General features: G+C 46.8%; 1 protein-coding gene across 3 annotated transcripts in view; it reads left to right on the top strand.

The window, feature by feature from the left end:
• Positions 1 to 12,853, top strand: part of SORCS1 (sortilin related VPS10 domain containing receptor 1) — a 951,041-nt gene that overhangs the window by 724,607 nt on the left and 213,581 nt on the right. For all 3 annotated transcript variants that reach the window (XM_073684756.1, XM_073684757.1, XM_073684758.1), the window contains exon 8: positions 12,648 to 12,737. In XM_073684756.1, coding sequence (XP_073540857.1) covers positions 12,648 to 12,737 — 90 coding nt within the window. The remainder of the gene's footprint in view (positions 1 to 12,647; positions 12,738 to 12,853) is intronic.

The raw sequence follows: 12,853 nt of genomic DNA on the forward strand, positions 1-12,853 counted from the left end.
TAGGGGACCCACGCTTATTTACAGTGATTTTTCTGTGTGCCTATTTTTTCATTTCAAATTTGTGATGTACTGTCTAGGTACCCAGTCCTCTACTTTTCCATGGGTCTAAGGATATGGTGGGATTTTCTGATCCGCAAATCTACACATTGTCTTTATATTTTTGATACTGTTTAATAAATTATTTTTAATAATAAAGCTTATTTATGCCAGTATACTCATCTGCCCTCTTTGTTTTTCCATTGACTTTTTAAGTAGGTGCTGCTTTGCGGTTATGGGGTGTGAGTGGCATCCCCTTCACACCACCTATCCGCTGTTTTCAATATGCTGGCCAAAGTGTTTTCTATACTGCATGGCTCTTGTAAGGGGCATTAAAATCGTCTTGTTAAGCTACTGCGACCTCCACGTCTCTTCCAAGGGTCATTGATATTGTCTTTTTATTCCACTGGGACCTCCATCACTCTTCCAAGGGGCATTAAAACCGTCTTGTTAAACCACTCTAACCTCCACGACTCTTCCAACGGGCATTGCATTTCCTCCTAATTTTAGTCAGCTTTTGCTTTTCAATGCATAGGTGAACACTAAGGGAGACCCACTCCCCAATAATGGGTAGAAGGTTTTTAGTACGCTGTAATCCACGTCTGTTTCAAGGGGCATTGCAGTGCCTAATAATTTTTGGAAAGCCTTCCATTCCCTGCTTAGGCCAACAGTGTACAGGAGACCTAGTTGCTATAAATGGAAAAAACGGTTTAGTTAAGGCCCTCTGACCTCCATGTCACTTCCAAGGGGCATTGGAGTGCCTCGAAATTTTTGGTAGGCATTGCACTCACTGTATGCCCCATAACTGTGTAGCCGAACCGCTCCTTTTGGTACTGAAACATATCCTACAAGACATGTGTGGTTGACTGGCCTCATATTGATGTGAATGGTCCCTGTTCCTCCTGCTCTTTCTCCTTTGCCACCACCTCATCCATCATTCATCACCTGAAGCTTTGTTTTAACGGGAGTCATAGAACTGGGATAGTAGCAGGAAAACATCCAGCAATCCTCGGAGGAGGTAGGATATGCGCCAAAACGCTGACCACCTCAGGCCTAGCCGCTACTACATACATGCGCTTGCATTCCAAGGAACAGAAAGCTAAGGAGATGGATGGCCTCATGATCATGAATAATTTACTCGTTGTGTAGGAGGCCGACAACTGCTGCTGTCTACCTTCTGAACTTTGTGTTGAAGCCTGATTGACCCAGGACCCGCAATCCTCTATGTCTGGAGGACGTGTTGCATCCCAGTGTCCAACTGTGTCCCGCCTTCTACAATATTAACCCAGTGTGAAGGCGTCAGTCAGATGGACCATCCCTGGCCACATTCACTTGTCCACGTGTTTGTGGTTAGACTGTCCTTCCCACTAAATGCACTGGGGAGGGCACAGGTAATGTTTTGGTATGCGTGCTTGTGTATAAGGCGCACCGGGACAAATAGGGGCGGCTGGGGACCATTTATGGACACCCGGCCTCCCCCAGGCGGCTGGGGACCGTGTGTGGGCACCCAGCCGCGGGGCGGCTGGGGACTGAGTATGGACACCCGGCCGCCCGCTGGCGGCTGGGGACCAAGCGTGGACACCCGGCTGCCTGGGGACTGAATATGGATACCAGGCTGCTGACGCAGCCATGATGTGGTGGCCAGATTCTGCCTCCACATGCCTAAAAGGCCCAATTTCAAGTGCAAGCAAGCAGTATGGTATTGCAGCCTGGGGGTGGGTGGGTGGCAGGCTGCATACTTGCTCTTGTATTGCAAGGAATGGGGGAGGTACAATTGAACACTGCCCTGGGACAAGGACTTGCACGGGGATAGTTGCAAGTCTGCATCTTCTGATGCGGCAAGGATCACTTCTGATGGGCACACTTTTAGGCAGTGACCTGGGTGTCAGAGATGCTTCCAGGGGTCTTCCCCATGCTGTTCCCATGTCTTTTCAGCACTGTATGCATGTGTCACACAGCACATGGCCAGATAAAGTTCTAAAATGTTAAAATGACATTTCCCGGTGAATGCATTTGTCACGGTTGAAAGCAATACGAAAGTGCAAAAATGCATAAAAAATGCTACTTGTGAACATAGCCCAAGGTGTGGAGGAGTATTTTTGTTTTTGGTTATTTATTTTTCCTTATACACAAGTCTTTACCCTGGAAAGGATGTTCCTTAACATATTTCACAGGAAAGCAGTTTCAGTTTCGTTTTTGAACGTTTTCTTGTGAGCCCGTAAAAGTGGCTTAATACCTCTGACCACGTTGTTGACAGCAGTGACCTGGGGGTCAGAAATGCTTCCTGGGGCGATCCCCATGCTGTCCCCATGTCATTTGAGCACTGTCACTATCGTTTTGGGCACTTTTTAGGCTTTCTACAGACTGCCGGGGGAGCCGCCGCAAAAATGCTCGGGTCTCCCATAGACTAACATTGGGCTCGTTGCTCCGGTCGAGCACCCGAGTATCACAGTGAGCTCGGCCCGAGCTTCGAGCACCCGAGCATTTTAGTGCTCAACCAGCACTAGTAATGAGAAGTGCCCACATGAGAAGCCATTGACATAGAAAACCCAAACTAGCTATTATGGAGATCGGTGAGGGGGTCTACCTCAACTGATTTATTTTATGACCGTTTTAATGGGCTTTTAGGAAATATGATTTTTATTGCTTGTTGAGGAGTTGGATTTTGTCCCTTGGACTCTCACAAATCCAAGAACAGTGGTACCCAGTTCCCAATACCCAATAAGTAGTTTCCATTCCCAGTAGACAAGTTGCAGATCTCCTAAGTTTCTTCAACTCCCACTGAATTCAATGGAGAATGCTGGGAACAGCTTCTTGCTGGACTTGGTCATTATGATGATGGGATATGTAGTGTTTAAAAATAGTTATTATGAATCAGCCTGGTAAAATCCTCTGCTGTGTCCATGGCAGAAGATATTGATCTTGCACCAGGCATGGTGATCTACTGTGATAAAGGGTACTGTTGTGGTCGTTGTGTAGAGGTGTAGCTAGGGGTTCAGAACAAAACAAAACACATCTGAGTGAGCCTAGAACCTTGGTAACATGTGTGACAGTGTCACTGGTTTTATATGTGAGGGGAGGTATGTGTCACTCAGGATGCTCTCCTGTGTGAACTAAGACCTACTTTATTTTTCTGCCAGCGTGTTATATGCTGGTAGGCTTACTCTGTTAAAGGGTGTGCGGTTTTATGGGAATGGCAAAGAGGGCGGGACGCCGTTCCCCCTACCTCCCCTCAGGGTGTGGCTGAGTAAAAGCTCAGTCCCTTTTTTTTTTCTCTGGAGTGTGGTCTGGAGAGGGAAGTCTCCAGACAGTATTGTGGAAGCTGCAGAGCTTTTCACATAGACTTTAGCAGTGCAGTTTATGCTACCGAGAACGGGCGGAACCCGCTCATCTATGGACTGAGTTATACTTTGTTTTGTTTTTCCGTTTAACCCAGAGAGGTCTTGTTTGTTTTTTCCTACGAAACCTGCATGAGTTTATGGCTGATAATAAACCAGCAGAAAGGAAACCTGAGAACGTGTGTCCTGAGTCTGCCTCCAGGAGAGCCGAGCGAGTCGTCTTGCCTCAGTTGGTGTGAGAGTGCGTGCAGGATTCCAGGAACACGTGTACCTGCTACAAAGACCGGTGGATGTCCTGGGTGAAGGCCGCCAGCCAGCCAGAGAATTCCAGCAGCATGGAGGAGCTCGTTAAGCACCTGGTCCAGGCCCAGCAGAGCATACAGCAGCAGCACCAGGAGACGAACAAACTGTTGCTTCAGCAAATCCAGTTGCAGCAAAAGTCACAGCAGCAGCACCAGCAGGAGGCGCAACAGCAGATACAGCTTTTGGCGGATGCCAGCCAGAGCAGGGCAGCCGCCCCACCCCCAGGGCCGACTGATGATTCTCACGTCAGGAAGGCGGGCCATGCAGAAGATGACCCCTGGGGATGATGTAGAAGCATTTCTGACTGTTTTTGAGAGGGTGGCTGATCGTGAGAGACTTCCTCCAGCACAGTGGGCAGAGGTTCTGGCGCCATATTTATCGGGTGAACCCCAGAAGGCGTATTTTGACTTGGCGCTGCAAGATACTAAGGAGTATCCCAAACTAAAGACAGAGATCTTAGCACGTCTAGGAGTAAATATGGCGGTGAGAGCCCAACGAGTTCATCACTGGGCGTATGCTAGCGACAAACCCCTTCGCTCGCAGATGTTTGACCTCCTGCATCTTGTTCAGAAGTGGCTACAACCGGAGTCCTCCACTCCGGCCCAGATGGTTGAGTGGGTGGTGATTGACAGATTCATGCATTCCCTTCCCAAGCCAGTACAGACCTGGGTTGCCCAGGGTGATCCCCAGAACGCAGATGACTTCATCGGCCTGTTAGAGAGGTACCAGGTAGTCAAGAGATCTCTTGGGAAACCGGATGCAGTCACTTTTCCCTACTGGAATACCCAAAAGGGGGCGGGTTCACCACGGAAGGGGTCTAGAGCCACCACTAGGGGGCATCCCACTCCCACTGAAGGTGCCGTTAGAACGGTTGGTAGAGATATAGTTTGTTGGCGGTGTCACAACCCTAGACATGTAGCCACCAGGTGTCAAATATCCCCTGAGCCCGTGGACTACAGCCTAGGCAGACGGGTCTCCTATTATGCCTAACCAGCCTGTAGCGTGGACTGTCGACCCGGCGAGGGGCCGCAGGCGTGTGCAGTGTCCATTAATGGAGTAAAAGTGCTTGGGCTGTTGGACTCCGGGAGTCTGGTGACCTTGATCAGATCAACCCTTCCCCACCAGTTGATCCCTTCCAAAACCCAGGGCGTTCGATGCATCCATGGTGACGCCAAGGACTATCCCGTGGCCACAGTGACAGTGGGGACAGACTGTGGTGCCCAGTCCCATGAAGTCGGGGTAGTAAAGGACCTGATACACCCCGTCATATTGGGCCGTGATTTTTCCTTATTCTGGGACTTGTGGGGGAAGGGAACTGGACTAAGTAGCATGGGGAAAAACCAGGTCCTTGAAAAAGAACCCCCGACGAAGTCTCAGATGGAGGAATTCCCACTGTGCGTCCTTGTCAGTGACTAGTGTGAGACGGTGACCGAGGAGGTCGATCTCCCTGCGTTAGATATGTCCAGAGAGGACTTTGGGACTGCTCAAGTTCGAGACCTGACCTTAAAAGGGGCGTTCGACCAGGTTACTGTATGTAATGGGGTTGCCCAAGAGCCGGGGGCCGACACCAGATTCCCCCACTTTGCAGTGCAGGGGGAGTTGCTATATCAGGTGGCCAAACTGAGGGGCGGTGAGATAGTGGAACAGCTGTTAGTGCCGGGGTCATACAGACGGCGGGTGCTAGATATGGCCCATTCACATATTCTGGGGGGACACCTAGGGGTCGAGAAAACTCAGGAGAGGATACTGAGAAGGTTTTATTGGCCAGGGTGTTATCGAGAAGTTCAAAACTATTGTAGGTCCTGCCCCACCTGCCAAATAACCGCTCCCTGCTCCCACTTCCGTAGCCCCTTAGTCCCACTACCTGTGATAGAGGTTCCTTTTGAGAGGTTTGCCATGGACCTCGTGGGCCCCTTAGTTAAATCAGCTCGGGGTCACCAATATATCCTGGTCGTCATGGATTATGCGACCCGGTACCCTGAAGCAGTTCCCCTAAGGAACTCGTCCAGTAAAAGTATAGCCCGAGAGCTGGTCCATATTTTTGCTCTGACAGGTCAGCCAAAAGAGATTTTGACAGACCAAGGAACCCCCTTCATGAGCAAGGTGATGAAGGAGCTTTGCAGAGTCCTTCAGATAACTCAGCTTCGGACCTCGGTTTATCATCCACAAACGGACGGCCTAGTGGAACGCTTCAACAAGACCTTAAAGGCGATGCTCAAGAAGGTCGTTGAAAAGGATGGGAGAGACTGGGACTACCTGCTCCCATTTCTGCTTTTCTCGGTCAGAGAAGTTCCTCAAGCCTCCACTGGCTTCTCTCCATTTGAGCTCCTATATGGGCGGCATCCAAGAGGTCTCCTAGACATCGCCAAGGAAACTTGGGAGGCTGAAGTCACCCCACACCGGAGTGTCATCGAATATGTCGCCCAGTTACAGGAGAGAATGTCAAAGGTGATGCCCATCATGAAGGAACATCTCCTCCAGTCTCGGCGAGACTAAAACAGTTCCAGCCCGGGGACCGTGTTTTGGTGCTGATCCCTACCGTCGAGAGCAAGTTCCTCGCCAAATGGCAAGGTCCATACGAGGTGGTGGAGAAAGTCAGCGAGGTTAATTATAAAGTCCACCAGCCTGGCCGAAGAAAGCCGCATCAAATATATCATGTAAATTTGCTCAATCCGTGGCGGGACCGTGAACCTGTGGAAACTCCTTGCCTGGGAGCCGCACCAGAAGGCAAGGTGGAGGAGGTCACTATTGCAGAGACTCTATCACCGGCCCAGAAGCAACAGTGTCGAGAATTACTACAGCGTAATCGGCAGCTATTCTCAGAGTTGCCAGGGCATACTCAAGTGGTAGAGCATGACGTGCTGACAGAACCGCACGTACGAGTGAATTTGAAGCCGTATCGGATTCCGGAAGCACACTGGGAGGTGATCTCGGCTGAGGTGAAGAGGATGTTAGACCTCGGGGTAATAGAGGAGTCAAAGAGTGGGTGGTCGAGCCCAATCGTCCTCGTGCCGAAACCCAATGGAGAGTGGAGGTTTTGTAATGACTACCGCCGGCTGAATGAGGTATCCATGTGTGACGCGTACCCGATGCCCCGCGTCGACGAACTCATCGAGAGGCTTGGACCGGCGAGGTACATCACCACTCTTGACCTGACGAAGGGCTACTGGCAGATCCCCATGTCCCTGATGGCTAAGGAGAAGACGGCTTTCTCCACACCTGATGGGTGTTTTCAATACACGCGGATGCCGTTCGGACTACAGGGGGCCCCAGCCACTTTGCAGAAGGCTATGGATCGGATCCTAGCCCCACATAAGAAGTATGCCGCAGCCTACCTCGACGACATTGTGGTCTTTAGCCCAGACTGGGCTAGTCACCTTCCTAAACTACAGGCCGTTCTGGACTCGCTAAGGGAGGCAGGATTTACCATAAATCCGAGAAAGTGTGCCATCGGAAAAGAGGAGGCCAAGTACCTGGGCTATGTTGTTGGGAGAGGCGAAATAAAGCCGCAAATCAAGAAAGTGGAGGCAATTCAAACCTGGCCGCAACCACTCTCGAAGAAGCAGGTGAGAGCATTCCTGGGAATGGTGGAATACTACCGGCGGTTTAACCCGAATTTCGCTATGATTGCCGCGCCACTAACGGATCTTCTAAAAGGCACCAAAACAACCATGGTGAAATGGACGGAAGAAACGGAGACCGCGTTTCAACAGTTGAAGCTAACACTGTGCAAGCAGCCGGTCCTGGTCGCTCCAGACTTCAAGAAAGAATTTGTGGTCCAGACGGACGCTTCAGAGGTTGGTCTAGGGGCTGTACTCTCCCAAGAGATAAATGGGGAAGAACATCCCATTCTCTATCTAAGCCGAAAGCTGTCCTCCTGCGAGAAAAACTACGCCATAGTAGAGAAAGAGTGTTTAGCCATAAAATGGGCCGTGGATACACTGAAATATTACCTACTAGGCCGGAAGTTTAAATTTGTATCAGACCATGCCCCGTTGAGATGGTTGAGGTAGAAGAGGGGTAAAAATGCCAGGGTAACTAGATGGTTCCTAGGGCGTCAAGATTTTAACTTTCACGTGGAGCATAGGCCCGGGAAGTTACATGGGAATGCAGATGCCCTCTCTAGGATTCCCTGCCTGGTGTCAGAAGGTGCCCAAACCCCTGGCTTTGGGCAGAGGGGGGGAATATGTGACAGTGTCACTGGTTTTATATGTGAGGGGAGGTATGTGTCACTCAGGATGCTCTCCTGTGTGAACTAAGACCTACGTTATTTTTCTGCCAGCATGTTATATGCTGGTAGGCTTACTCTGTTAAAGGGTGTGCGGTTTTATGGGAATGGCAAAGAGGGCGGGATGCCATTCCCCCTACCTCCTCTCAGGGTGTGGCTGAGCAATGTGTAAAAGCTCAGTCCCTTTTTTTTTCTCTGGAGTGTGGTCTGGAGAGGGAAGTCTCCAGACAGTATTGTGGAAGCTGCAGAGCTTTTCACAAGGACTTTAGCAGTGCAGTTTATGCTACCGAGAACGGGCGGAACCCGCTCATCTATGGACTGAGTTATACTTTGTTTTGTTTTTCCGTTTAACCCAGAGGGGTCTTGTTTGTTTTTTCCTGCGAAACCCTGCATGAGTTTATGCCAGACAATAAACCAGCAGAAAGGAAACCTGAGAACGTGTGTCCTGAGTCTGCCTCCGGGAGAGCCGAGCGAGTCGTCTTGCCACACATGTTTACAGGCTTCTATATACAGCTTCCTACATCAGTACAACACTGATATACAAAACCTTATCCTGCAGTAAATTGCTCCTCTCCTCTATATACAGCCCCATCGTATAGTACATCACTCCTCAGCATTATATACAAACCCATCCTGCAGTACATCACTTCTCTCCTCTATATACAGCCCCTTCCTACAGAGCATCACTTCTCTCCTCTATATACAGCCCCATCGTACAGTACATCACTTCTCTCCTCTATGTACAGGCCCATCCTACAGTACGTTACTTCTCTCCTCTATATACAACCTCATCCTACAGTACATCACTTCTCTCCTCTATATACAGCCACATCCTACAGAGCATCACTTCTCTCTTCTATATACAGTCCCATCCTACAGTACATCACTTCTCTCCTCTATATACAGCCCCATCCTACAGTACATCACTTCTCTCCTCTATATGCAGCCCCATCCTACAGTACATGACTTCTCTCCTCTATATACAGCCCCATCCTACAGTACATCACTCCTCTCCTCTATATACAGGCCCATACTACAGTACATTACTTCTCTCCTCTATATACAGCCCCATCCTACATTACATCACTTCTCTCCTGTATATGCAGCCCCATCCTACAGTACATCACTTCTCTACTCTATATACAGACCCATCCCACAGTACATCACTCCTCTGCTCTATATACAGCCCCATCCTACAGTACATCACTTCTCTTCTCTATATACAGCCCCACCCTACAGTACATCACTTCTCTCATCTATATACAGCCCCATCGTACAGTACATCACTTTTCTCCTCTATATACAGCCCCATCCTACAGTACATCACTCCTCTGATCTATATACAGCCCCATCCTACAGTACATCACTCCTCTACTCTATATACAACCCCATCCTACAGTGCATCACTCCTCTACTCTATATACAGCCCCATCCTACAGTACATCACTTCTCTACTCTACATACAACCCCATCCTACAGTACATCACTCCTCTACTCTATATACAGCACCATCCTACAGTACATCACTCCTCTACTCTATATACAGACCCATCCTACAGTGCATCACTCCTCTACTCTATATACAACCCCATCCTACAGTACATCACTCCTCTACTCTATATACAGCCCCATCCTACAGTACATCACTTCTCTACTCTATATACAGCCCCATCCTACAGTACATCACTCCTCTACTCTATATACAGCCCCATCCTACAGTACATCTCTCGTCTGCTCTATATACAACCCCATCCTACAGTACATCACTCCTCTACTCTATATACAACCCCATCCTACAGTACATCACTCCTCTACTCTATATACAACCCCATCCTAGAGTACATCACTCCTCTGATCTATATACAACCCCATCCTACAGTACATCACTCCTCTACTCTATATACAGCCTCATCCTACAGTACATCACTCCTCTGCTCTATATGCAACCCCATCCTACAGTACATCACTCCTCTGATCTATATACAACCCCATCCTACAGTACATCACTGCTCTACTCTATATACAGCCCCATCCTACAGTACATCACTTCTCTCCTCTATATACAGCCCCATCCTACAGTACATCACTCCTCTACTCTATATACAGCCCCATCCTACAGTACATCACTCCTCTGCTCTATATACAACCCCATCCTACAGTACATCACTCCTCTACTCTATATACAGCCCCATCCTACAGTACATCACTTCTCTACTCTATATACAGCCCCATCCTACAATACATCACTCCTCTTCTCTATATACAGCCCCATCCTGCAGTACATCACTTCTCTCCTCTATATACAGCCCCATCCTGCAGAACATAACTCTGCTCAGCCCCTCTATATACTGCTTTCTTCATCCCTTCTCTACTTTATACACAGCCTCATCTTTCAGTTAATCATTTCTTTCATTTATAATTCCTTTCCTCTGTATACAGCTTCTTTCTGCAGCATATTGCTGCCATTTCATCAAAATTATGCAAGTGATTTGTGAATTTTGCATAAAGTTACAAATTGTCTTTCATCTTGTCTGAAACTGTTTTTGCAACTTTTGTCTCCAAAAATTACAAAATTTGCGCCACAATTTTGGCACATTCAGTAAATACAGAAAAAAAATAAATACAAGCAAAATACCCAAATAACTGGAAGTAAATGGATAAATCGCACAGTGCAAAAAAATCTGATAAATAATAAAGGGTATTTAGTTAACATAATTTTGATCAAAATAATGTAAAAGCCATCCCACCATGTCACGGCAACCCTTATGGGACAGTCCTAACTCTAATATTAAAACCTTACAATTTGACAAGTGACGTACATATGGATAAGGGCAGAGAGACTGAACCCCTAGTAGAAGCATAGACCTGAGAGGCAGAATGAACCTTTCAGCTCAGACAAAGGGCGGCTGCACCCTTATATGCACTTAAGCACATTAAACTACAAAGAAAAAACCTGGGAGTCTGAACTGAAACGTAAATTGATGTGCATGCAAAATGTAAATGCATGTTCACATAAGGCCACTAGACAGAGAAAAACCAAAGACAAGCAAAATACCCAAATAACTGGAAGTAAATGGATAAATCGCACAGTGCAAAAAAATATGATAAATAATAAAGGGTATTTAGGTAACATAATTTTGATCAAAATAATGTAAAAGCCATCCCGCCACGTCACGGCAACCCTTATGGGACAGTCCTAACTCTAATATTAAAACCTTACCATTTGCATTTACATTTTGCATGCACATCAATTTACGTATATTTCAGTTCAGACTCCCAGGTTTTTTCTTTGTAGTTTAGTGTGCTTAAGTGCATATAAGGGTGTGGCCGCCCTTTGTCTGAGCTGAAAGGTTCAATCTGCCTCTCAGGTCCATGCTTCTACTAGGGGTTCAGTCTCTCTGCCCTTATCCATATGTACGTCACTTGTCAAATTGTAAGGTTTTAATATTAGAGTTAGGACTGTCCCATAAGGGTTGCCGTGACGTGGCAGGATGGCTTTTACATTATTTTGATAAAAATTATGTTAACTACCTTTTATTATGTATCATATTTTTTTGCACTGTGCGATTTATCCATTTACTTCCAGTTATTTGGGTATTTTGCTTGTCTTTTGTTTTTCTCTGTCTAGTGGCCTTATGTGAACATGCATTTACATTTTGCATGCACATCAATTTATGTTTCAGTTCAGACTCCCAGGTTTTTTCTTCGCAGTTTAGTGTGCTTAAATGTATATAAGCATGTGGCCGCCCTTTGTCTGAGCTGAAAGGTTCAATCTGCCTCTCAGGTCTATGCTTCTACTAGGGATCCAGTCTCTCTGCCCTTATCCATATGTACGTCACTTGTCAAATGGTAAGGTTTTAATATTAGAGTTAGGACTGTCCCATAAGGGTTGCCGTGACGTGGCAGGATGGCTTTTACATTATTTTGATAAAAATTATGTTAACTGAATACCCTTTATTATTTATCATATTTTTTTGCACTGTGCGACTTATCCATTTACTTCCAGATATTTTGGTATTTTGCTTGTCTTTTGTTTTTCTCTGTCTAGTGGCCTTATGTGAACATGCATTTACATTTTGCATGCACATCAATTTACGTTTCAGTTCAGACTCCCAGGTTTTTGTTCTTGTTTTTTTGTTTTTACATTCAGTAAATACACCAGAAGGATCTGGAATGACGTTGTGCCTAACTTTGCAACTTTTTAAAAAAGTTGCAATTGATGAATCAGAAAAAAAAAATCTCCAGTAGCCGCTGCTGATTTACAGGAAAAGATCCTTAAAATACACGGCCCATTTTTGTAGCTTGATATTGCAACCTCTTCCCGCTGGGAGTTCAAGCATCTTTTAAATAATTACCGGATAGAGATAATCCCGTAATCTCCCAATTTAGAGATTGTGGAAGTATTCTGCTTTCTAATCTAATGGTTCTCTGCTGCTCACCTCTTACTGGCTGCTAATGTACGGTAATTATGGGTAATCCTCAATCCTGCCGATGTAGCAGAGCCGGTGACCTGCTTTATTGGGGACTGAGATCGCCATGAACAACTTCTCCAAGACACACGAAGCCCAAGATTATCTGCAGTCTTCTGTGATCCTCAATCCAGTTAAATGAAATGTACTGATGTGAGCAACATTGGACACCTTCTTAGTGATACGGAGGTAGCAGAGCTGAGTTTGTCTTATTGCATCAATCCTACTGTCATTCTTAACCAGTCTTACACTGTGTCTCGCTCTACGTTGCAGCTCACTTCCGGAGGACGTCCGCATTATTATGTTTCCTACAGACGAGAACCGTTTGCACAGATGAAGCTGCCAAAATACGCGTTACCCAAGGTACGGTTTCCTTACATCATTTCTATAATATAATGCTTAAAGGACTTGTCCATTTTGTGCAAAGTCTTTCCATTTTAAAGATTTCTATATTGACTAGCTCCTCGGGGGTCGGAGCC

The sequence above is a fragment of the Phyllobates terribilis genome, unplaced genomic scaffold, assembly GCF_046119375.1.
Source record: "Phyllobates terribilis strain yellow unplaced genomic scaffold, ASM4611937v1 Scaffold_5__5_contigs__length_657084704, whole genome shotgun sequence".
NCBI lineage: Eukaryota > Metazoa > Chordata > Amphibia > Anura > Dendrobatidae > Phyllobates > Phyllobates terribilis.